Raw genomic sequence first — 27700 nt, forward strand, 5'->3', positions numbered from 1 at the left:
CGAACCAGATATCAGCCTCAGGTCCAAACATGCATTATAACCTTGCCCCCCAGAAGCTATCTTACAGATAAAGCTAAGGATTGAATGGCTTGTCATATGAAGAGCGTTTGATGGCTTTGGTCCGGTGTTTGCTAGAATTCAAAAGAATGAGAGGTGACCTATTGAATGGTGAAAGGCCTTGATAGAGTGAATGTGGAGAGGATGTTTCCTATGGTGGGAGAGTCTAAGACCAGAGGACACAGCCTCAGAATAGAAGGATGTCCATTTAGAATGGAGATGTGGTGGAATTTGTTCAGGCAGAGATTGGTGAATCTGGAATTCTTTGCCACAGGCAGCTGTGAGGGCTAAGACTGTATGCAGATTTAAGGCAGAGGTTAATAGATTCTTGATTGGTCAGGGCATGAAGGGATACAGGGAGAAGGCAGGAGATTGGGGCTGAAAGGAACACTAGATCAGCCATGGTGGACTGGCAGAGCAGACTCGATGGGCCAAATGGCCTAATTCTGCTCCTATATCTTATGGTCTTGTGGTGTAAAGATTCCTGCCACAACCTGTCCTACTGAAAAGGAAGCAGCCAAATCATAAAACAGAAACAAAAGCTATTTGATCATTAATGGTCCACCTTGATTTATTTAGCTTTCCTTTGGGGCACCACAAGGAGTGGCTTATTCAAACTGAGTCCTGATGAAGGGTCTTGGCCCAAAACATTGATGTTTATTAATTTCCATTGATGCTGCCTGGCCTGCTGAGTCCCTCTGGATTTCCAGCATCTGCACAATCGCTTGTGTTTACATATTCAAACTTCTTGCTGGTTTTTAATATTATTAGGATGCTCTGTGCTGAAGGGGATCTTGGAAAAATGAAATGCAGAATCTTGCTTAAAAACCATAGTCAACACAGGCAGTTAATCCTGACTTTAGATGCACTTTGTTCCTACGCGTTCATCTTAGGTGAAATAGGATCTTAAATCTTCATGTAATGGAATGGTACTTCAGCTTTCAATTCCTGCTGATAAAACCTTCCAGATATAACCTCGTCGTCTTTTTTCTCCACAGTTTCACGGAATTTCTGGACCCTTTCCAACGAGTTATTCAGCCTGAAGAGATTTGGCTGTACAAGAATCCCATTGTGCAGTCAGATCACATACCTACTCGGATAATGTTTGTAAGTATAATACTTGATTTTTAACAGCAGACAATTGGAGTACCACCAAATTATAGTGATTCACGCGTGATTGTTCTGCAAGGCGTCAAAATAATTTGGCCCCTATTAATAGCATAATAAATTACTTTCTTTTTCTGCTGTGGAAATGTTTTTTTTATTGAAATCTGCAGTATTGCCAATCAATACGCTTGACAGCAGAAGAGCCAAACCATATACAATAAAAAGTTTGACACAGACCTCAGAGACTGCAGAAGTAATTTCCAACTTTGTACTCTGGCATCCAGCAAGCATATCATATTCCACAGAGTGCGAAACTCAATTCTGCAATCAATAACTTAACCAGTTGGATGATCGTTTCAATGATATTTCCCCAATGATCATTAAATTTTCTTGGCAAAAAGGAGGACAAAGTCAAGAAGTGGCCCAGAATAAATGGCTGTGATGCATTATTATCAATCTTTCATTAACAGAGAGATCCTCAAATTTCTATAGGTGTGACTGACTTCAGAATGATTTGTTAACCTGCAGGCAGCCCTGAAGTATTTTGCAGCCAGCAAATCTTTGAAATGCAGTCACTGTTGTGATAGGGTAAAACAAGGAATTTGTACATGGCAAGCTCCCACAAACATCAATCTGAAAATCACAGGGTAGATTAAGGTTTTAATGTTATTTTCTGAGGTAATACCTTCACCAGAGGGTCGCAAACATTTTTATGGCATGGACCCTAACTATTAACTGAAAGCTCTATGGAGACCAGGTTGGGAACCCCTGAACTACACTACTATTGGTGAGAAATTCTGCTGTTCTTCAAAATTGTGAGACTACATTTTTAAAGTCCAGTCCAAACGACAATGAGACCTTGGTTTGGCATTGCACCATAAATAGAAGTGCACCATTTTCTTAGTTCCCTGCTGATATAATAGCCTAAATATTAGTGCTCTGGTCTATGGGTATGAGGTGGATACAAGGGTAGTTCCAACTGAGTAATGGCTGACATAAAAAAATCACCAATCATCCATTTGTCCGATAAAAGACTTTTTCAGCTGTGTGGTCCTGCATTTTTACATATTTTCACCCTTTAAGCTAAACTGATTGTTTACCTATTGTGCCTTTGTTATTGAAAAAAGCTGCAACCAACCAGGCAAAAATCTTTGATAATCACTCTGATGTTCTGATTTACTTCTCATGGATTTACTTCTCATATAAATGCTACTTTAAAAAGGCAGTGTAATAACAAAAAACATTTCAAGCAATCAAAATATGACTTACTCTTTTTTCAATACTTATGGATTGTTATTTAAACAAATTTTGCCAAAAAATTCTATTATTATCTATAAAGTTTTCAAGCGATTAAAGTAAATTAGATCTTTCTCCTGCCATCCAGTCAATATTCCAGATTTAGAGTCATAGAGTACAGCAGAAAAATAGATCCTTCAACCCATCTAGTCCATGCCAAAACCATTTAAGCTGCACCATTTAACCATTTAACCCATCGACCTGCACCAGGACCACAGCCTTCCATATCCCTACTATCCATGTACCTATCCAAACCTCTCTTAAATGTTGAAATCAAGCTCTCTTGCACCACTTGTGCTGGCAGCTCATTCCACATGCTCACAACCCTCTGTGAAGAAGTTACCCCTTATCTTTCTACCAGCCTAACTTGTGAAAACCCAGACCCCAATTTTAGACTACTTTCCCAATCTCTGGTCTTCTAGAATAACACATTTTCTGTCATTTGATTTAATGGTTAACACTTAGTTTTGTTTTGTTACCCTGCTACCTATCATCTGGTCATATTGAAGTTGTAGCTCTCGCTTTGTCTCTGGTTTTACAGCTGTTTTGGACCTTGGGCTCACAGTCACAGGGATCTGTACTGAGATTAAATAAACCTGATTGGTGCTGTCACTGTTGACAGTTTTCAAAATTAAGACAAAGTAATTACTTTTGTCTGAGTGAATTGTGTAAGGGTGAAAGACACTGGACCATTTGATTCTTCCAAGAATGTGGTCTATTAGGAATACAATTAAGTTCTAACTTCCACTGCAAATTGTGTAATCATCACTCTCCCAGCTCTGTCAGATTGCATGGCTTGGTTCTTCTGCAAATTATCTGTAACAGATAGAAAGAAAATCTTAATTTCCCACCCACTAAGTTCAAACAGTCAAAAAGAAAATGGACAATGTGTGCAGGATTGAAAACAATTACTTACCTTTTGAGCTCCCCCCTTGTACAACAGTCATGCAAGGTCAGATTGCCGGTCATGCTTGCAGTTTTAGTGCACCTGAGCATTGATTTTGTAATTGTGTCACTGTGTATAAATGAGTATTAAATCCATCTGCAGAGGTTAAGATAGATAATAGAATTCATGGCAACAGGACTTCTAGATACACGTCCAAATACAGATCTCCTTCCTTCAGACATTTCTTCTGTCCAACAAAAGTTATTCATTCTCTTTGAGTCACAGCTGCAAGTTCTGCTGCAATGCATTGTTCAGAAGCAAAATCATCTTGTTAATAGGAGACAGAGGGAATGGTTGAGGACAGCTTTCATGATAGTGCTGTGCCGTATGACATGGGTGATCATGTCACACTTCTGGTCTTTACAAAGTGGGTGACCCCAGCCATAATCAATACCCTTCAGAGATTGTCTTCCTGGTGTCGGTGGTCACATAACCAGGACTTGTGATATTGACCAGGTGCTACACCTTGCCCAAGGGGGGCTTGCAGGCTAGCAGTGGAGGGAGTGTGTGCCTTACACCTCCTGTGATAGAGATATATCTGTAATATAACCATATAACAATCACAGCATGGAAACAGGCCATCTCGGCCCTCCTAGTCCGTGCCGAACCCTTAATCTCACCTAGTCCCACCTACCCGCACTCAGCCCATAACCCTCCACTCCTTTCCTGTCCATATACCTATCCAATTTTACCTTAAATGACACAACTGAACTGGCTACTACTTCTACAGGAAGCTCATTCCACACAGCTATCACTCTCTGAGTAAAGAAATACCCCCTCGTGTTTCCCTTAAACTTCTGCCCCCTAACTCTCAAATCATGTCCTCTAGTGTGTATGTATACACACACACATAAATTCAAAGGATTCAAAGGTTCATTTATTATCAACGTGTACAATTCTGCAATTCTTCCTCTCCAGAGAGCCACAAAACCAAGAAAAAAAAGAATAACAACACTAACATCCCCTCCACACACAGACAAATCACCCCCACCCCCCCCCCACACACACACACACACACACACACACACACACACACACACACATGTCTTGGACCTCCAGGTAGTCCACAACAGGGGTGATTGATAAGTTCATGGCCTAGGGTAGAAGGAGGAGTTATACAGCTCCCGTTACATGTACGTGCAGTTCAACTCTTTGAGTGAAAGTGCAGAAAGTTTGAAATTAATAACTAACTTCTGGAGGTCCAAGTTGCTGACTTCTATAAAGAAGGGATCCGTATGCTCCACGACCGCTGGACTAAATGTATAAATGTAGGAAAAATAAATGTACTAGGTTTTCTAAAATTGACTCCTTCTAACTTAGGCCACAGACTTATCAATCACTCCTCGTAAGTCCATCGGTTGTAGGAATATTTCAAATATTGGGCAAGTGAAGTTGAGTGAAGTTATCGCCTTTGGCTCAAGAGTCTGATGGTTGAAGAGTAATAATTGTTCCTGAACCTGGCGGTGTGAAACATGACACTGCTGTACCTTCTTCCTGATGATAGCAATGAGAAGAAAGCAGGTCCTGGGTGTTGAGGGTCCTTGATGATGGATGCTGCTTTCCTGAGACAGTGTTTCATGTAGATATGCTTAGTGGTTGGGAGGACTTTACCTATGATGTAGTGGGCTGTATCCACTTTTTTTTGTAGGACTTTTTACTTAAGAGTATTGATGTTTCCATAGCAGGAGGTGATCCAGCTAATTAATATACCCTCCACTGCAAATCTATAGAAGTTTGTCAAAGTTTTAGATGTCATTCCAAATCTCCGCAAACTCCTGAGGAAGTAGAGGTGCTGCTGTGCTTTCTTCTTAATTGTACTTAATGTGCTGGGCCCAAGACAGGTCCTCTAAAACAATAACACTGAGGAATTTGAAGTAGCTGACCCTCTCCACCTCTGATATTCCAGTGAGTACTAGCTCATGGACCTCTGGTTTTCTTCCCCTAAAGTATATAATCAGTTCCTTGGTCTTGCTGATATTATTGTTATGGCACCACTCAGCCAGATTTTCAATCTCCCTGCAACACTTCAGCAGGCCAGGTAGCATCTAGGAGAAGAGTACAGTCGATCTTTTGAGCCAAGACAGAGAGGAATTGCAGCCTGAGCTTTACAGATAGTTGCCTAAGCATGTTGCATTTCTTAAGAATCAATACTAAAATCGAGAATTTAATCTCAGTTTCTGTCAGTATCGGCTGATTCTATTGTAAGTTCTATTGTAAGACCACAAACCTTCACGTTAACTATTGCCTCTCTGGCTGCTTGGCATGCTGGATATTGCCAGCTTTCTCTTTTATTTCAGATTTTCAGAAACTACATTTCCTTCTATAATCAATGTTACATTTTTCTTTGTTTTCTATCACTATGGTTCTCATTCATCACCTCTATTAACACTTCCTCCGTACTGAACAGTTGCAATTAACGAGCCTTCACCTCCCCCTCTCAACAACACATTTGTATCATTCTCTATCACTTGGATGTCACGTTTTTTCTTCATTCCCTCCTTTCTGAAACTGAAAATGTACTAATTTTCTAACTTTCTATCATTGTACTAATGTTAACGGGTTGGTCATTAACCCGAGATGTTAACATTATTTCTTTCTCCACAGAGGCTGTCTCTCCTGTTGAGTATTTACAACATTTTGATGACACAAAATTTTGATGTCTCATGGAAGGCTTTTTGCGTGTCCCATCATTTTTATGTTTTCCTTTTGGATTTCCAACATCTGTAGTTTTGTTTAATGCTTTTCTATTAGCCATGAGCGGTTGGACATACCAATGACAACATTGTAACTGTTGATCACTAAATCTTTTTAAATTTTTATTCCCTGAGTACATCTGGGTGATTTGATATTTGTATGCAATGCTGCACAGTGCAGATCCATCCAAAGGGCTGTCAACATGTTCCAAATTGAAATTCTGGTTCCCTTGATTGTTAAGCCCAATTTTGGAGATTTAAAAATAACTGAGCAGGCATGGATTCTGCATAACACCGAATGTAATTTCAAAACATTGTTGTCCCACTACTCTGTCACACAGGAGCATGAGATTTGACTGGTGTAGCCTGTAGTTGTTTTCTTCATCATAACTGAATGCTATTTTCATTTGCTACAATTGTCAATTTGTCTTCCACTGTGTAGGTACGAACCTATTTATTTATTTATACCTGAATAGTACAACCACTTAATTTAAATGTAGAGTCTAATCTAATTACACCTTGAAAATCTTAACCTGCAGACAGTAGAGAGAATCAAAGAATTTCAAGCTATTAGGATGTCTATTATTTAATATTTCAAATAGGAACAGACATCGGCCACTTATCCTCTCAAACCTGCCTCCATTCATTCGTTCGTTACGAGCCGTGTCAAATGACATCATCATTTTGTGCCATGATATATGACATGGATGATCATGATCTTTCCATGACCATGACTGCCCTTGGCAATTTTTTCTACAGAAGTGATTTGCCATTTCCCTCTTCCGGGCAGTGTCTTTACAAGACAGGTGACCCCAGCCATTCTCAATACACTTCAGAGATTGTCTGCCTGATGTCAGTTATCGCGTAACCAGGACTTGTGATCAGCACTAGCTGCTCATGTGACCATCCACCAGTTGCTCCCATGGCTTCATGTGACCCTAATTGGGGGGTGGGCGGGGCTAAACAAGTGCTACTCTTTGCCCAAGGGTGACCTGCAGACTAGCAGAGGGAAAGAGTGCCTTGCACCTCCTTTGGTAGAGACGTATCTCCAACCTGCCACCCAAAGTCAGCCGTACCATTGAAAATAACTATGGCTGATCTGTCATCTACCTTGACCGACCTGACTTTTCCAAAGACAAAATTAACAATTGATTTGACATCAGGTTATTTTTCTCTCATTTATAGGATGTGGACTTTGTTAATAAGGCTAGCCATTATTTCCTGACCCTAATTGCACCAGAAAATGTGATAGTAACCGGCCTTCTTGAACAGCGAGGTACAGCCTTTGAGTGTAGTCATTCAGTGTTGTGCTCTCTATCCCAGTGGCAGGCACGCATTCAGCATGACTCCATGTCCTTCACCGCTTTAATACCCGTACATCCACACATTCCACTGGAATTCTACACAATCGTGCAAGAAGTCCACAATACCGCACCTACTCTACCACGTTTAGTTGTCATTAACCATCATAGGTGAAGGTCACCAACACCATGTAGATGGTGCTCCAGACTGGGGAGACACCACCATTGGTCGATGAGTGGAAGACAGAGTGGAGAGCACGATGGAAGCTGAGGCAGGCACTTGGATGTGGGGCTCCTCTGAGACCTGATAAAGCTCAGTCCTGATGAGTAGTCTTGGCCTCAAATGTTGACTGTTTACTCTTTTGCACAGATGCTGCCTGACCTGCTGAGTTCCTCCAGTATTTTCATGTGTTGCTTATCTGAGATCGCTGGATATGACTTCATTGAATTTGAGCACTATCTCATTCTATCAGTACAGGTCTCTCTACCCACAAGACCTGTATCGACAGTCAACCACTCCCAACTAAAGGAGCAGATCACATTGATGCCACAGCTGGGAGCAACAAGAACATAGGACTCATCATTGAGGTGCACTTAGACAAACAGATACCAAGAGACAAGAACTTATTCATTCTAGTTAGTCTACACCAACGTGTTCATCATAATGCAACACACCCTATCTATCAAACACTATCAGAATCAGAATCAGGTTTAATATCACCAGCGTATGTCATGAAATTTGTTAACTTTGGTGGCAGCAGTACAATGCAATACATAATAATAGAGAAAAAACTGTGAATTTCAGGAAGTGGTGTGTGTGTGTGTGTGTGTGTGTGTGTGTGTGTGTGTGTGTGTGTGTGTGTGTGTGTGTGTGTGTGTGTGTGTGTGTGTGTGTGTGTGTGTGTGTGTGTGTGTGTGTGCGTGTGTATAGTTAAATAAGTAGTACAAAAAAAGTAGAAATAAAAAGGTAGTGAACTTGTGTTAGTGGGTTCAATTTCCATTCATAAATTGGATGGCAGAGAGGAAGAAGCTGTTCCTGAATCATTAAATGTGTGCCTTAAGGCTTCTGTACCTTCTTCTTGATGGTAGCAATGTGAAGAGGACATGTCCTAGGTGATGGGGGTTCTTAATGATGAATGACGCCTTTTTCAGGCACCTGAATCCACACATGAATGCAATCCAAGGTAAATGCATTTAATATAGACTCCATCACTGCACACGTACTCAGATGCCACTCCAATGCAAATATCATAATGGACCATTAGTTAAGGGTATTTGTATCAGAGCAGACTTTCAGAGCCCAAGACCCCTACGTTGGGAGAATGCTTACCATAATGTGCAGTCAACATTAATAATCCAGAGCCACACTTAATCTTGCATAGTCATTGGTCATTTTACGAATCATTGAAAAATTACTTGTTGCAAACATACTCTGTCGTGGGAGCCGGTCCTCAGTAACTTCCAACTTGAGCTCGACCCCCTGACCCAACAAATACTCTTATTGCACCTTTAAATATTCACAGACACCAATGTTTGCAAAGCAAAGAATCTGGACTGCAATGCAGTACAGATGTTCTCCTTACGGTCATGAAGCATTCTCCCCTCACCATTGCTGCAGGACCACCCTCCTTCTAAGCTTTTAACAAAGTGACAGCTCTGCATTGCAGAGGAATCACCCGCAGAGTTGCAAGAAATTGTAGCTGAGGAGTACTGCAGTGTCACTGCGTAGAGCTGTTCAGAGATTGGCATGGAAAAGGAAGGGAGTGGACCAGATGGACATTGTTTCATGAGGGGCTACACCTGGCATCAGGCAGAAAGGGAAGGGATGTGATTCCCTTACTCGGTAGTCCTGTTTTGAAGTGATTAGTTAAATCCCACAAGAGGCTGGGATTTGGAGGAGGCTCTTGAGTTGGCGCTCTAAAATCTCGGAGGCTCTTGGGTATGTCAGACCTGCTCCGCAGAAGTGAATGACATCAAAACAAAAAACCGTACCCACTTTCTCCAGGGAGCTGCTGCAGCATCTTCTACCTTGGCAACGATCCTCTCTTCTGTGCCAGTCTATGGCAGTGCCAAGGAAGCTCACAGCTGAGGGAGCAGATCTCTATCTTCACTGAGACATGGAAATAGTTCTGCTGACAAACCAGCAACAGAATGAATCTCAGTGACAACAGGCTGCCACTCAGCCGCTCTGCGGGACTCTAACTCACACTGCAGAGTTATCTTTGTCAGCTTGGCAGGGTCCTGGAGAGTACGATGACAGATGCACACGCTGGAGCCTGACTGGTACCACAGGACTGCATTTGGCAGTGTGGGAACAGCTTGTTCTCTGGCTGTCAGAATCTCTCCTGTTGTCAATGGATCTCAGGCACTTTCTGCACTAGTGCCTCAGACCTTGTTTCCTAGTCTATAGGCTCACCGGTTGGTACCTCACAGTGAGGACACAAGCTCAGGTTTTTGCAACTTAAGAGATGCACCAGCATTCCAACAGCAATGATGCGGTCATGAAGGGAGTGACAGAGTTTAGTGAAAGAGTTTTCAAAAATAGAAGGCAAAAAGAAATCAACAGCATTGAGAGGGAGTAATGGAGAGTGCATTTTGTCTCTCAGTTTCTGTAAGTTTCCTTTGCCACTAAGTACTTCCTTCCATTAGAAGTTCTTGTTGATCCATTTGTGTTCATACTGAGTGAAGCCATTAATTTTAACAGTCTGTAGACTCTGCACGTTTCACATCATCCATTTCCTCAAACCTCAAACCTCAAAGTTCAAAGTAAATTTATTATCAAAGTACTGTACATATATATCATCATATATGTGCAACTCCAAAGTTTCATTCTCTCACGGTAAATACAAGTAACACAATAGAATCAATGAAAGACTGCAGCCAAAAATGGGCAAGCAGCCCAAAAGCAAAATAATAATAGTAAATAAGCAATATATATTGAGAATACGAGATGAAGAAATGATAAGCCGATGTGACATCACTCATTCAATCTCCCTCTTAAATTTTGATTCATCTTCATCTTTCATTCAGCCAACCTAACTTAACTTAAAACTAAGGTGTCAGCCTTGACTTACTGCATATATTTGAAGAGAAATGATGACCATTTATAGTGTGCAAAAGTCTTAGGCACATACATATATATATATATATAGAGAGAGAGAGAGAGAGAGAGAGAGAGAGAGAGAGAGAGAGAGAGAGCGCTAGGGTGCTGAGTACTGAGGTACAGTACTGTTGTAATTTTATGTATTGCACTATACTGCTGCCTCAAAATAAAAACAAACTTCATGACATATGTGAGTGATGATAAACCTAATTCTGCTATGGGCCTCCATTGTGGACTGAAAGTGGGGAATCATGGTTGGGAAAAGGGAAGGGAGAGTGGAGGGAGTGGGAAGCACCAGAGAGACATTCTGTAATGATCAATTAGCCAATGTCAGGAATCAAATGGTCTTGCCTGGTGTCTCAGGGCTGGGTCTGTCTGCAGCCATGCCATCACCCCACTCCTGGCACTCCTCCTCTGCCACCTGTCCCACACCTGTCCCATGGTGCTCCTCTCTTATTATTCCCAAAATTATTTGCTCCCACCGGATCTACAAGGTCGTTCTCCACTCCATGTTAACAAAAATAGTACTGTCAAAAGAGGCACCTAGCTGTATAAATGTGCCCAAGACATTTGCACAGTACTGTATAACTGCTAGGTAAGTATTCTATTTAAGCAAAAGAAGATTAGTAAGAGTTCTTCTGATGTCACTGAGTAGCTCGGAAAACTAAATATATATTAGAGTACAACTGCAAGTGGACCAGTTGATGAGCATTTATGAGGTTTGTAAATGGAATAGCTGTTTACCACAAGGATATTCAGTCTCTGAGGTTAATTCAAGGTGCAGCGATTGCTAGGCTGGAAATGTGAAGGCAGACAGTGAAGAATAAGACTCTTATTATTTCCAAGATTTCATGGTGTGATAATTAGGTCTTTGTTTCTAAGTAAGCCCTTGTGGCAATGTCTAGCTGAAATTGAGAATTGATTGCAAGCTTTGGTTGCTGTTTATGCTGGAAGAATCCTGCTTCCATTTTAAACCAAGTTTAACTTCCTGGAAACCATTACTAATTGCACTGTGGTTGCATTGGACAAATAGTTGGTTATTACATTAACTAAAGACTATTCCTATGATGCAATTGTGGCTTAAGTGGCCTCAAACATGTATAAAGGGTTATGAGAATGCAAGTGTAGGAAGGGGCAAATGTTATGAGATTTATGAGGAGATGTAGATCATACAGATCACAGCTCATGGAGAAAACTTTCTTACTTGGAAGGAAGTACGGTGTGGAGGATGTGGACAGATTGGCTCCCTATCCTTATCTTCTTCTTACTTGTAGTTATCCTAGCAGTGTTACCACCGTTGTTGCTCTTGGTGTCTTGCCAGTAGTCCTTCACCAAGGTGATCTTGAGGGCTATGTTCCTCCTATGGATATCCGGTAGAGCAGCATAAAGAACGACAGCCCGATAGTTAAACACAGTGAAGGATCGGGAAAGTAACGCAGTGCGCGCTCAAAGGAAAGCAGCATCCATCATCAGGAAACCCCAGCCAGATCAGGCACTCTTCTTGTTGCTGCCATCAGGAAGAAAGTTCAGGAGATCAGGATCCACAGCAGCAGGTTCAGGAACTGTTATCATCCCTCAACCACCTGGCTCCTAAACCTGAGGGGATAATTTCACTCTACTTCCCTCAACCCATCACTGAACTGTTCTCACAACCTATGTGCTCACTTTCAAGGACTCTTCTTCTCATGTTCTTGATATTTATTGTTTATTTATTTATTATTACTTTTTTTTAACTTTCATATTTGCAGAGTTTGTTGTCTTTAGCACATTAGTTGTTTGTCCATTCTGTTGGGTGCAGTCTTTCATTGATTCTGTTGTATTTCTTGAAATTACTGAGTATGCCCACAAATAAATGAGCCTCAGGGTTGTATATGGTGACATATATGTACTTTGATAATAAATTTACTTTGAACTTTGAATTTTTGAGCATGGCCAACTATGGGGAGTTGTCCTTTTGAGGTATAAAGTTCCAGGTGGTGGTGGTATTCTGTCGGTAAATATTTACTATGGCCACCTGGATCTCCAGGTTTCCAGTCATTTTAATTCTCTCCTTCCCACTCCCAAACCAACATGTCTTTCCTTGGCTTCTTCCACTGCCAGGATGAGGCTAAGTGCAAACTAAAGGAAGATTTACCATCTTGACAATCAACAACTCAACGACAGGAGCATTGAATTCTCTGACGTCTGGTAAAGTCCTCACCTCTGACTGTCCATTTCCTCTCTCCTCTTGATCTACCCATTTCCTCCTACACTCACCCAGTCCTCTTCACCCTGTTCCTTTCCACTCCATCTGCACATCATCTACGCCATCCCTCTGCTGGTACCCCGCCCCTTTCACCACCCCACTGTCCTTATTTGGTTCCATGTTCCATCTTTCTCTCCATTCAGATTCTGCCCTTTTCAGCCCCTTATTGCCTCCACATATCAGCTTCCTGCTACTTTATTTGCCCTTCCCCTTCCACCCTTCCACCTGGATCCACCTATAACTTGCCAGCTGTAGTTCTATCCTTTCCCTTCCCTTTTTGCTCTGGCGATACCCCCTCTGTCTTTCAGTTCAGATGAAGGGTCTCAGCCTAAGATATCAACCTTCCATTTCCCTCCATAGGAGATGCTTGATGAGTTGAGTCCCTCCTGCACCTTGAGTATTGCTTGGTAGCTTTAAATGGTCATGCCTCAAAAAGGTGGCACCCATCATTAAGGACCCCCATCACCCAGGACACGTCCTCTTCTCAATGCTACCATCATGTAGGAGGTACAGGAGCCTGAAGACACACACTCAATATTTCAGGAACAGCTTCTTCGCCTTTGTCATCAGATTTCTGAATGGACACTGAACCTATGAACACTTCCTCAGAATTATTATTCCTCTGTTTTTGAATTGAATTGAATTGACTTTATTTCTTACATCCTTCACATACATGAGGAGTAAGAATCTTTGTTACATCTCCATCTAAATGTGCCATGTGCAATCACAGTAATTTATATTAATTTACAATAAATAGAACAGTCAATGTAATACTGTATAGAGTACACTCAAATCAGCATGAGTTCATCAGTCTGATGGCCTGGTGGAAGAAGCTGTCCTGGAGCCTGTTGTCCTGGCTTTTATGCGGTGTTATTGCTTCCCGGAGGGTAGCAACTGGAATAGATTGTGGTTGGGATCGCTTGGGTCTCCAATGATCCTACGGGCCCTTTTTAGACACCTGTCCTTGTAAATGTCCTGAATCATGCACTGGGCTGTCCGCACCACTCTCTACAGAATATTGCGATTAAGGGAAGTACAGTTCCCATACTAGGCAGTGATGCAGTAAGTCAGGATACTCTTAGTTGTGCCCCTGTAGAAAGTTCCTAGGATTTGGGGGCCCATACCAAACTTCCTCAACCGTCTGAGTTGAAAGTAGCGCTGTTGTGCCTTTTTCACTACGCAGCTGGTGTGCACAGACCACATGAGGTCCTCGGTGATGTGGATGCTGAGGAACTTGAAGATGTTTACCCTCAGGACCCCAGATCCATTGGTGTCAATAGGGGTTAGCCCGTTTCCATTAGTCCTGTAATCCACAACCAGCTCCTTTATTTTTGCGACATTGAGGAAGAGGTTGTTTTCTTGACACCACTGTGTCAGACGGATGATTTCTTCCCTGTAGGCCACCTCATTATTATATGAGATAAGGCCAATCAATGTAGAGTCGTTGGTAAATTTAATTAGCAGATTGGAGCTGTGGGTGGCGACACAACCATGGGTATACAGGGAGTAAAAGAGGGGACTTAGTACACAACCCTGAGGGGCTCCTGTATTGAGAGTTAGAGGGTTGGAGGCGAGGGAATCCAATCTTATAACCTGCTGGCGATCTGACAGGAAGTCCAGGATCCGGCTGCACAAGGCAGGGTCAAGGCCGAGGTCTCTGAGCTTCTTTTCAAGCCTGGATAGAATTATGGTGTTGAATGCTGAACTTAGTCCAAGAACAGCATTCTCACATGAGCATCCTTCTTCTCCAGATGTGTAAGGGTGGATTGTAGAGCAGTGGCTATTGCGTCAGCTGGTGATCGGTTGTGTCGGTAGGTGAATTGTAGGGGGTCCAGTTTGGGTGGTAGCAAGCTGCAGGTGTAATCCTAGACCAGCCTCTCAAAGCATTTGCTTATTATTGAGGTGAGTGCAACTGGACGCCAGTCGTTCACGCATGTCACCTTGGTCTTTTTTGGTACAGGGACAATGGTGGATAATCTGAAGCAGGTGTGCACTCTACACTGGGAGAGGGAGAGACTAAAAATGTCAGTAAACACACCTGTCAGTTGTGCTGCACGCATCCTAAGTACTCACCCTGGGATGCCGTCCGGTCCCATAGCCTTGCGACTGTCCACTCGTTGGGAACATCTGTGTACCTCAGCCTCAGAGATGACCAGGTCACAGGCTGTAGCGGTGGCTTTCCTTGGAGGCTCAGAGCTAGCTATATCAAACCGAGCATAAAAGCGAATGAGCTCATCTGGGAGAGAGGCTGCGATGTCGGCGGCATCACTGTGTTTGGCTTTGAAGTCTGTGATGGTATGCAGCCCTTGCCACAAGTCACATGTGCTATTCATTGTGAATCTTGACTCAGTCTTCTCCCTATATTGTTGCTTTGCAGCCTTGATAGCTTTGCGCAGATCATAGCTGCTTTTCTTGATCGCCAGTGATGTAAGCTCTATATCGAGCAGTAAGTGCTGCTTGCACAGAACTATTGATCCAGGGTTTCTGTTTCAGGAAGACCCTGACCAGCTTCTGGAGGACAGTATTGCCGATGCACTTCCAGATACAGTATGTGACTCCATCAGTGAGATTGGAGACATGTTCATCATGGAAGACATTCCAGTTGACGTCATCGAAGCAGTCCTGCAGCATGGAGGCCAGTTGGTTGAACCAACAGTGGATGGTTTTAACTATGGCCCCTTCTTGCTTCAGCTTCTGCTTGTACGTTGGTGAAAGCAGGACCAAAGAGTGATCTGATTTTCCAAAAGCTGGGTGAAGGAGAGCTTTGTAAGTGTTGCAGAAGGGAGTGTAGCAGTGGTCAAGTGTGTTATCTCCAAGAGTGCTCACCTGGATGTGCTGACAAAACTTTAGAGAGATTTTCATCAGCGACACTCATAGTCACTGGTGACGATGAAGGCAGCCTCTGGGTGTGCAGTCTCCAGCGTGTTGATAGTCTCGTACAGTTCCTTGAGAGCCGGTCAGTATCAGCCTGCGTACACCAGGAATGTACACCACTGTGATGATAACAGCCATGAACTCCCTAGGCAGCCAGTAGGGTCTGCACAGCAGCACCAGCACAGTCTGGCACCACTTATTTAATTTAATTTTCTCCTTTGAAAGGCATGGATAGAGTGGGCATAGAGATGATGTGCAGAAATCTTAGGAACAAATATATCACTAGAGTGCCTAACACTTTTGCACAGTACTGGCCTAATTTTATGTATTGCACTATATTGCTGCCACAAAAAAGAACAAAAGTCATGACGGATGTGAGTGATGATAAACATTCTGATACGGGTCTCTATTGCGGACTGAGAGCGGGAAGGGGGCAAGAAGAGGGGAACCATGTTTGGGGAAGGGGGAAGGGAGAGGGGAGGGAGCGGGAAACAGCAGAGACATTCTGTAATGATCAATGAACCAATTGTTTGGAATCAAATGACCTTGTTTGGTGTCGCAGGGTCGTGTGTGTCTGTACCATGCCAACTCTGAACCTTGGCACTCCTTTGCCATCTGTCCCGAACCCCGCCCATGGCACTCCACATTTGCCATCCCAAATGCCCTTTGTTTCTGCCAGATTTACTCTCCACTCCACATTGACAAATACAGTTCCGTGCAAAAGTCTTAGGCAGCCTAGCTATATCTATGTCCCTTAGACAGTTGCACAGAACTGTATATATCTCTACTGTAATTTATAGTTTTTGTTATTATGTATTGCTACAAAATAAACAATTTCAGGACATGTGCCAATGATATTAAATCTGATTCTGATTCTGACTATGGCTCATCTGGTGTGTTTAGAGTGATCAACCAATGGCTCCCAAAAGATGAAAGGCATCTGTAACTAGCAATGGATGCTAGCAAGCACCATTATAAAGATCTTCTGATTCTGATGCCATCACGTGCATGTTGACAGAATCTATTCATTCCCTATGAATGAATTTTACTAACTGAGAAGCAGGGACAGTCACCGAGTGACTGCATTTGGAAGGAATGCTTATTTGAATGCATAGATTCAAATATCTGTGGCTAATCTGTCTGCTCCTGTCCGCTGAAGTAAAAGAACAAATAAATGAAGACTAATTTCATGAGTAGACAGCAGCGAAAATATCCTCAATGCAGGTGTGAGCAGAAAATTGTGATGGATGGCATTGACAGTGAGGGTGTCCTTGACTTCAACTGTGAGAGGAGTGCGGGCATGTGCATGAGCTGGTGCTGAAGGCTTTAGAGATCACAGTTTATCAGTGAAAGCAGCTGACTGGACATTGTGCCACAGGAGTGGACATAATCTGACTGGACATTGTGCCACAGGAGTGGACATAGTTTAACTGGACATTGTTCCAGAGAAGTGGACATAATCTGACTGGACATTCTGCCACAGGAGTGGACATAATCTGACTGGACATTGTGCCACAGGAGTGGACATAATCTGACTGGACATTGTGCCAGAAGAGTGGACATAATCTGACTGGACATTGTGCCACAGGAGTGGACATAGTTTAACTGGACATTGTTCCAGAGAAGTGGACATAATCTGACTGGACATTGGTCCAGAGGAGTGGATATTGTCTGACTGGACATTGGTCCGGAGGAGACTATAGCTGTGAGATCTAAACCCTCACATTTCTCCTACAATGTGGTCTATAAGACAATAAGATACAGGAGCAGAATTTGGCTATATGGCCTACCAAGTCTGCTCTGCCATTCAATCATTGCTGATACATCATCCCTCTTGACATTATTCTGCTACCTTCTCGTTATAACTTTTGACACCCTTACTAACCTTTACCTATCAACCTCCGTTTTAAGTATTCCCAATGACTTGGTCTCCACAGCCATCTGAGGTAACGAATTCTACAGATTTACTCCCCTTTGGCTAAATAAATTCCTCCTCTTCTAAAGGGACAACCTTCTCTACTGAGGCTGTCACCTCTGGTATTAGACTACCCCACTACAGCAAACATCTTCTCGACGCCCACTCTACTTATGCCTTTCAATATTTGAGAAGTTACAGTGAGATTTCCCCTTGTTCTTCTAAACTCCAGCGAGTACTGGCCCAAAGAGCTGTCTTCTGCAGCCCCATTCATGAAGAGGCAGTTTTAGTTGTAATAAGAAGTCTCAGCTTCAGTGTGCACAGATGGCTACCCACATGTGCAGGCTGAGTGTTATTGACTGTTTAATTAACATTGGGTTTGAGCCTTCTATTTGAGTAATCGCTGGTTCTTCCACACATAAATATCAACTGTTGTTTTTTTTTCAGTCCAGTCTTGTAGCCATTGAGATTTTGGCATTAAAGCGCCATTGACATCATTTTGGCCTGAAACGTTGACTGTACTCTTTTCCTAGATGCTGCCCGGCCTGCTGAGTTTTTCCAGCATTTTGTGTGTATTGTTTGGATTTCCAGCATTTACAGATTTTCTCTTGTTTGTGATTGACATCATTTGGCTGTGTTTGATGACACAACTAGGAAAGTAGAAGGAACAAGAAACTAACCCCACCCCACCCCAAAACAAGCAGGCAATAGTCCTAGATGCCATTAAGACATTGAGAAACATGGGCAAGCCACAACCACGTTTATGCAATTTTCCACCACACAATGTTGTTATTATTGGTGTTTTACTAATATATTTCCAGTTTGATACTATCCGTATCCTTTGCAGTCTTTGATGTTTGAAAAAAATCATGAACACTCTGAGAGAAAAGAAACTTCCACCTACACCTGGAAGAAAAGCCATTTGTTATTACACTCTGTTCCACTGCTCCCTTTATTCCTTCCTGTTTCATTGCACAATTCTTTACAGACAGGCCCTTCAGCCTATCAAGTCTGCACTGGACATTAACTGCCCATTTTACACTGTTAGTTTAGGTTGTGCCTCTCCATTGGTCGAGGTCAACCATGAATGTTGCACCCTGGCTATCTACGTTCTTGGTGCAGCTCCTTCTGTCGCTGACCAGACCGACGTGCATGTGGCAGTCTCTGTTGCAAAGGTCGCATCGATAAATGGTCTCAGCTCTGCTGGAGACACAGCGTTCCATTCTTTGGGCCCATTTGTCTTCTGTCTCTTTCAGGAACTTCACCTTGCCTGATTTAAGGAGCTGTTTAAGGGTGTTTCTCCATCTGGTGCAGTCAGCTTCAAGCTCCTCCCAGGACTCAATGTTGATGCCCAGCGCCTTCGTGTCCCATCTGCAGACATCCCTGTAGCGCAGTTGCGAGCAGCCAGTGGTTGTCCTGCCTGAAGCCGGTTTACCACAGAGGATACCTTTTGGGATGCAACCATCCTGCATGGGGCAGACACGGCCTGGCAAGCATAGTCTACTCTGTCTGAGTTGGGTGTACACAGTAGGGAGGCTAACACAAGAGAGAACCTCAGCATTGGGTATTCATTCTCTCTAGGAGATGACCAAGGTGTGATGAAGACACCTTAAATGGAAGGTGTTGAGCCTTCTCTCCTGCTTAGCCTATGTTGTCCAGGTTTCCCTGCTGTCCAGCAGTGTGCTGGTGACACAAGCATTTTGCACTGCCATCTTTGTTTTGACTGAGAGTTTGGAGTTCTCCCAGACTCATGCAATGAGGCAGGTAAGGGTTGTTGCAACCTTCCCGATGTGCTTGTCAATTTCTGCGTCCAAGGAGTGGTTGTCACTGCTAGCGGATCCCAGGTACTGTATGTGAACTGTTGAACAACATCCTGTTTGTAGTTATCAATGGCATTGATTGCTGGTGCCTCCACATTCTGTCCCAAGTCATTTGCATTTTTCAGGCTGATAGTTAGACCAAGTTCCTTGCAGGCCTGGGAGAAACCTTGCATCAAGCTCTGGAGATGCTGTGGAGTGTGGCTGCCGTACTATCAGCAAGCAGCACGTCTCTGATCATAACTTTGTGCACTTTGGTTTTGACTTTTAGGTGGGTGAGGTTAAAAAGCCTGTCGTCTGATCTAGTGGGAGGTAGATCCTCTCTGTTGCACTGCCAAATATGTGCTTCAGGAGAAGGGCAAAGAAGATCCCAAAGACCGTTGGGGCCAGAGCACAGCCTTGCTTAACACCGCTGTTTATGTCAAAGTGTTTTGAAGTGCTGCCATTGTACGGCACAATCCCTTCATGTTATTGTGGAATATTATTACTTTGTATTCTTGGCAGGCAACCTATGTGAAAGAGGATCTGACATTGCCCACCTCAGCTGACCAAGTCAAATGTCTTGGTAAGATCAATAAACGCAACGTAGAGGGGCTTCTTTTGTTTCCTGCACTTCTCCTGGAGTTGGCAGAGAGAGAGAATCATTTCCACAGTTGACCTTCCGGCACAGAGGCCACTCTGTAACTCTGGGTAGACACGTTCAGCCAACTTCTGCAGGTGGGCAAAGCAGACTCAAGCAAAGACTTTGCCAACAACTTTCAAGAGGAAGATGCCTCTGCAGTAGTACAACAGCTTCTCCTATCTTTGTTTCTGTAGAGGGTAATGATCTTGATGTCCCTCATGTCCTGTGGTACAGTTCCTTCCTGCCAGCACTGACAGAGGTCTTCATGCAGTCAGCACACTAGTGTAGTCATGAAGTGCTTGATTAGGTCTGGGAGAATCCCATCATTGCCTGGTGCCTTCCCTGAGGCCAAGCTGCCAATGGTCTTGCTAAGCTCCTCTAAGGTTGGTTCTGCATTCAGTTCTTCCATTGTGAGCAGGCACTCAGTGGCATCCTGGGCTAAGGTGGTGACAGTGCTCACTCTGGAGTACAAGTCAGAGCAATGTTCTACCCACCTCTCCATCTGTTTGTCCTTGACTATGATTACTTCCCCTTTGATGGATTTGAGGGGGTCAATCTTGCTCTGAGAGAGGCCAAAGGCTTTCTTGATTTACACTATGCAGTACTGTGCAGAAGCCTTAGTCATATATACAGTGCCTATAAAAAGTAGTCAACCCCCCTCCCCTTGGAAATGTTCATGTTTTATTTTACAACATTGGCTTGAATTTAATTGTGAATTAAACAGTAAATTTGATTTGTTTTTTTTTGACAGTGATAAACAGAAAAAGACTCCTTTGTGTCAAAGTGAAAATAGATCTTTGCAAAGTGATCTAAATTAATTACAAATATAAAACACAAAATAATTGATTGCATGTATTCACCCCTATTAATATGATACACTGAATCATCATTGGTGCAGCCAATTGGTTTTAGAAGTCAGATAATTAGTTAAATGGAGATCACAGTGTGCAGTCAAGGTGTTTCAATTGATTGTAGCAAAAATACACCTGTATCCGGAAGGTCTAGAAGCTGGTGAATCAGTATCCTGACAAAAACTACACTGTGAAGGCAAAAGAACACTCCAAGCAACTCTGCAAAAAGGTTATTGAAAAGCACAAGTCAAGAGATAGATACAAGAAAATTTCCAAGTCACTGAATATCTCTTGGAGTACAGTTAAGTCAATTATCAAGAAATGGAAAGAATATTTCACAGCTGTAAATCTGCCTGAAATAGGTCGTCCTCAAAAACAGTGATTGTGCAAGAAGGGGACCAGTGAGGGGGGCCAGCAAGAGACCTATGACAATTCTGGAGGAGTTACGAGCTTCAGTGGCTGAGATGGGAGAGACTGCGCATACAGCAACTGTTGCCCAGGTGCTTCACCAGTTGTAGCTTTATGGAAGAGTAGCAAAGAGAAACTGTTTTTTTAAAAATAAAACTGTCATGAAATCTCAGCTAGAGTTTGCCAGAAGGCATGTGTGAGACCCTGAAGTCAGCTGGAGAAAGGTTCTGATTAAACCAAACTTGAGCTTTTTGGCTATCAGACTAAACGCTATGTTTGGCATAAGCCAAACACCGCACCATGAAGCATGGTTGTGGCTGCATCATGCTGTGGGGATGCTTCACTGTAGCAGGCCGTGGAAAGCTTGTGAAGGTAGAGGGTAAAATTAATGCAGAAAAACACAGGGAAATCCTGGAGGGAAAACCTGATGCAATCTGCAAGGAAACTGCCACATGAGAGAAGATTTGTCTTCCAGAAAGACAATGACCTCAAACATAAAGTCAAAGCTACACAGGAATGGCTTAAAAACAACAAAGTTAATGTCCTGGAGTGGCCAAGTCAAAGTTTAGACCTCAATCCAATTGAGAATTTCTGGCTGGACTTGAAAAGGGATGTTCACTCATGATCCCCATGCAATCTAACAGAACTTGAGCAGTTTTGTAAAGAAGAATGGGGAAAAATTTGCGGTGTCCAGATGTGCAAAGCTGATAGACCCATCCACACAGACTGAAGGCTGCAATTGCTGCCAAAGGTGCATCTACTAAATACTGACTTGAAGGGGGTATGTAATTATGCAATCAATTATTCTGTAATTAACAATTGTAATTAATTTAGATCACTTTGTAGAGATCTGTTTTCACTTTGACACAAAAAGGTCTTTTTCTGTTGATTGGTGTCAAATAGAAGCCAAATGAAATTCACTGTGATTCAATGTTGCACAACAATAAAAAATGAAAACTTCCAAGGGGGGAGTGAATACTTTTTATAGGCACTGTATGTAGGTAGGATGCCTAAGACTTTAGCACAGCACTGTAGTAATTTTATGTATTGTACTGTGCTGCAAAAAGAAACAAATTTCATGGTGATACACATAATTCTGGAGGAACTCAGCAGGTCAAGTAGCATCTATAGAAATGAACAGTAAACATTTCAGGCTGAGACCTTTCTTCAGGCCCTCCAGTATTTTGTGTGTGTTGAGTTAGATTTCCAGCATCTGCAGAATTTCTTGTGTTTAAAATTTCATCACATGTGAGTGATCCTAAACCAGAGTCTGATATGGGTCCCTATTGTGGACCGAGAGAAGGAAGGGGACAAGGAGAAGGGAAATAACAGGTGGGGAAAAGGGGAAGGAAGGGGGTGGGAAGCACCAGAGAGACATTGTGTAATGATCAATAAACCAATGGTTTGGAATCAGATGTCCTTGCCTGGAGTGTTGGGGCTGGGTGTGTCTGCACCCGCTTCAACTGCTTACCCCGCCACCTGTCCCACACCCCTCCCGTGGTGCTCCGCTCTCACCATTCTCAACATCTTTTGCCCCCATGAACTTTACATACTCTCTCTCCTCTCCACATTGACAAATGCAATACTGTGTAAAAGTCTTGGGTGCCTAAGACTTTACAGTACAGTGCAAAATCTACACTGATTCTATGTTATATTTTCCCCCACATTACCATCAGTTTATTGTAGGTTCTACAACTCATTGGCACACTGGAACAACTTGCCACAGCCAGTTAACCTCACTACCCTCAAACTTTGGGATGTCAGAGCAAACCTGCGTAGTTACAGGGAGAATGCCCTAACTCCATACAGGCAGCACTCAAGGTCAGGATTGATTCCCATTCTCTGGAGCTCTGACGTATCAGCTCCAACAGCAGCCCTGCATTTTCTGGTAAGCCCATTACTGGCTGTCCAATCAATCAGTCCCCAGCCAGAAATTGAAAAGGATCAGTGCCCCAATCACTTGGGTGAGGAAATACCAGCCTGGAGATTAGAAAGAAAAACTAAGTCATTTTTTATAAATTAATTTATCATATAACAGTGGCTTCTGGGTAATTGGGACACATCAGGACCAGTGCACTTTGAACTAATTAAGTGGCTACCCCAATTAGCTGAAATTTCATGGAAATCGTTAAAAAGGTATAAAAAAGAAAAGTTACCCTTTAACTAAATAATAAATTATGTATGTAAATGAAATACGAAAGAAGTTGGAACACTACCAATGTCACTGCAGTACTATAAAACTATTTATTAGTTCCTAATAGTTATCATCCAGTGTACACTGTCATGTTCTTTTGATTTACTGAAATGAAAAAATCAGCACAAACACCTAGTGCAGATAATGGACTGTCTTCATACAAAGCTGTCGATGATTGCATCCTCCAAATCTTCATTTTCATTGTAACATTTAAGATGATTGTTGATACCTTCAAATTCATCATAGACCCTAACTTGTAGAAGAAGTGAAATCATTTCAGTTTCACTCCGGGCTGTTCCTGGGATCTCCAAGCCGGAATGCTTGAAACTGCGATGAGCAAAACAGTTCTGAGTTGTCTTGCTGCTTATTTCCTGCCAACTGTCAGTGACAAAAATCACTGCTTTTTGAACACAAACACACACAACTGCTGTTATTTAAAAACTGTTTGCTCTAAGCATGGTGTACCGTCTAACAGCCACACAAGGGCACTTGACTGATGCTAGTTAGAAACTGTTTGGCAACAGTCTCCTGCCCCAATTAAGTGTCCGAAATAATTGAACTGAATTTCAGTTTATTGTCATTTAGAAACCGCAAATGCACTGCAGTTAAAAAATGAGACAACGTTCCTCCAGAATGATATCACAAAAGCATAGTTGGAAATCCCAACTATTTTCTTGTTGAGCTTTTGTTCTTTAAAAATTGTCCCCAATTGGCAGCTGCCCTGAAAAAAGGGGCTCCATCCACAGTATTCTTTCCAAAGATTAACCTCATTAGTTCTGTTTGTCACACATACATCATCATATAGAATCCTACAATGAAATACGTTGTTTGTGTCAAAGACCAATACTGTCAGAGGATGTGCTGGAGGCTGCTGGCTAGAGTCATCGTGTTTCCAGTACCAGCCAGCGTAGCTGCCCTCAACTTATTATCCCATACATCTTTAGAACGTGAGAGGAAACCGATGTGGCCACAGAGAGAACGTGCGAACTCCTCACAGACAGTGGCGGGAATTGAGCTCCAATTGCTGGCAATGCACTGTAAAGTGTTAAGCTAACTGTTACATCATATTACCACCCAATGTTAATGGATGTTATCGCATAGGATCACCAAGGATCATCACCAAGGATTACATCACCAAGGATTTTGATGCCCCACTGCAAGAGTAGTATGCATAGCTGCTAAAAGATCAAGTATCAGATGCCTGGTCTTATGCCGGGATTCCAGAGATAACAAAGAGAAGAACCACACATGAACTGACCAACATTGTAGCAACGAGGAAGTTGCCAAGCTTGGAACAACACAAACTCTCCGACTGACAGCAGTTGAGACATTTTATACTTTTCCCTGATGAAGTCAACGACCTCATCCCAAATACACTCCTTACTCTGCAGCATCTTCGTTAACAAGGCACTTTACTTTCTGAAACCTATACTTTATCAAATCATCAAAACGCAAGGGTGCTAAATATGTGTGACGAGGCAGGAGGACAATTGTGATTTTTTTTATTGTGTGGGGAGGAATTGGAAAGTTTTTAGTTTAAATGAAATCCAATAAAACTTATATGTGCACCTTGTGTTTTAAGTAAAAATAATTTTCTGCTTCTGATCTGAATAAACTAATATTCACTTTACTGTCAGAGAATTAACTTGAGGTAAATTATTACTAGGGAACCAAAGCAAGACTTTGCGAGGGTTAATTTAGATGGAGTGATCTGAAGATGATTTTTGGCCAAGTCACCCATTTTCCAAATCTTGATGCTGTGATACATCCTGGTATGTGCTAGGACACATCATCAGTGATGAAAACTGTGGTCATTGGGTATTTTAGGCCTTTCAACATTAGACACCCTCAGCCAGGCAACCCAGCCAGGCCCTGGCCTGGGTTGATCAGGCCCTGGCTTGTCCCAACAGCACCTCTTGATCCATAGCTATCTGGAGACACGCTCAGCAGCTTCTAAGACAGTCCTGATGGCTCTTTTCTTTGCAGCCTGCATTTTGCCAAGGAGAGAGCAGGTTTGGCAGAGTGGGCAGCCAGCAAAACCTTAATAGGCTGACACTGAGCCCTCCACCCGTCTCTGCCGCTGCTCAACCAGCTCCTGGTATTTCGCTTTCTTGTGCTCAAGTGCCTTCTCCACCTGATCATCCTAAAGCACTGTCAGTTCCACCATGACTACCTGCTTCGAGGTTTCTAATGGAATGGCCATGTGAGGCCTCAGTGATGATGATACGATAATTCTAAATTTGTAAGGTACTGATTCCAGATCTGCCTAATCTACATTGTTTTGGAGAGTCATATTGTTCATTCTATCTGTGCAGACAGACTGAACATTCAGGATGTTTCCCAAGTCTGGCCCTGAGGCACCATTTGGAGGCAGCTTTCTTCCACAGCATTCAGACCTGTAATTAGTGAATTGACTTCAAGACTCCAACAATGTGTAAACTTCTGTTGCAAACATGTTGTAGACAAAGTAGAACCTACAGATTTACACAAATGAATTTTTATGTGGGAGAGGCAGCAACAGAGATTTTACACAATTTAGAAAGGGGGAGGTCACAGACAGAGAGTTGAGAGTTCCAATTATTTTCCTAGTTATTGCAATCAGTTTTGCTATTTACTTCCGTATCCTACCTCACAGTCTCAGGACAATCTAGACATGTTCACCAAGAGGAGGAGCTGAATATACACTCAATAGCCAATTTATTGGGTACAGGAGTGTACCTAATAAAGTTACCACAGGAGTGAACCTCAATGTGGTCTTCTGCTGCTGTAGCCCATCCACTTTGTTATGACATGTTGTGCTTTTTTGCCACCACTATTGTAATGTGTGGTTGTTTGAGTTATTGTCGCCTTCCTGTCAGCTTGAACCAGTCTGGCCTCCTCTGACTTCTCTTATTAACAAATCATTTTCACCCAGAGAACTGCTGCTCATTGAATGGTTTTTTCTATTTTGTTTAACACACCATTCTCTATTGTGGGGGCTCCCACTCCCAGTTATTGGTAGGGGTCCATGGCATTTAAAAAAAAAAGTTGGGAATCCTTCCTCTAGAGACTGTTGTGTGTGACAATCCCAGGAGATGAGCTGTTTTTGATATCTTCAAACCACCCCATCTGGCACCAGCAAACACTTCACCGTCAAAAACACTTCAAAAAGTCATCTCTGTGCCATTATGATGTTTGGTCTGAGCAACAACTGAACCATGTCTGCATGCTTTTATGTACTGAGTTGCTGATTGGCTGATAAGATATATGTATCGATGCACCGGTGTGCCTAATAAAGTGGCCACTGAGTGCAAGTAATAATAAGTTTTACCCTTCTGGTATCACGTTGAGTGATCATCAGCATACATTCAACCTTTCATCATAGAATCACAGTGTGAAAACACACTTGCCTCTTGTAGCCACTAGCTAGATCTGACTTAATTTGTCTGCGGTAGCTTGATTGCTGCTCGCCTTTCAGGTGGAGGATTAGCTACTCAGTATGATCAGGAGAGCTTTTATCCGTCTGGTAATGATCTGCTGATGACACCTGCAGAGTACTGGTGAAAACGTAGGATTGTGCAATTAAGTGCAATCTCCTGGGAAACTCTCTGGAGCTTTTACACCAACGTAGCAAATATTTATTCATGATAACCTTGTTCTTGTGACCTTTGGTCAACAAGATACGGCATCAAAAAGCAGTTCCATATCATAAGTCAGGATTGCAAATTTTAATATAGACTATAGAACTTTTGAGTAGTGGTTTTTGATTTTGTTTTCCATTCTATCAATTAACCAGTGTGTCCAGCTCCCATTGGTATATGATAAATAGGGAACATCTGTGTAAAAATATGCAAACATACCTATTAACAGTTTATTAACCTGTACGTCACCAAAACAAAGAAGCAGGCAGGAAAATCACTGCAGACACTAGCCACCCTGCAAACTGCCCTTTTCCAAAATCTCCTGGAAAGGGCTATAGAGCTATTAAAACAGAACCTTCATGCCACCTTAAAAGTTTCTGCCCCCAGGTAGTTAATCTGATCAACAATTCTAATTACCTCCACCCCACACCCCCTCTGTCTATTACCCCTGTCACTGCACTGCACTGTAAACACTGTAAACCACATTTTATAATGATGTTTATATTGTAAATGTATGCTGGTATTTAAGTATTTATGCACCATTTATTCCATATTCTTACTTAAACCTCTAACTTTATTTTTATATAATTCTTTTTCATTGTTGAATGTTTTTTGGTGCATGTCATGCCATAACCAACACACCACAGCAAA

General features: G+C 42.5%; 1 protein-coding gene across 1 annotated transcript in view; it reads left to right on the top strand.

Moving 5' to 3' along the window:
* The window catches only part of LOC132379644 (phospholipid phosphatase 4-like), a 296084-nt gene that overhangs the window by 44128 nt on the left and 224256 nt on the right, over positions 1 to 27700 (top strand). The window contains exon 2 of the mRNA XM_059947813.1: positions 1056 to 1164. Within this exon, the coding sequence (XP_059803796.1) occupies positions 1159 to 1164 (6 nt within the window). The 5' untranslated portion in view covers positions 1056 to 1158. The remainder of the gene's footprint in view (positions 1 to 1055; positions 1165 to 27700) is intronic.

This window comes from Hypanus sabinus, chromosome 22 (assembly GCF_030144855.1).
Source record: "Hypanus sabinus isolate sHypSab1 chromosome 22, sHypSab1.hap1, whole genome shotgun sequence".
In the NCBI taxonomy this organism is placed as follows: domain Eukaryota; kingdom Metazoa; phylum Chordata; class Chondrichthyes; order Myliobatiformes; family Dasyatidae; genus Hypanus; species Hypanus sabinus.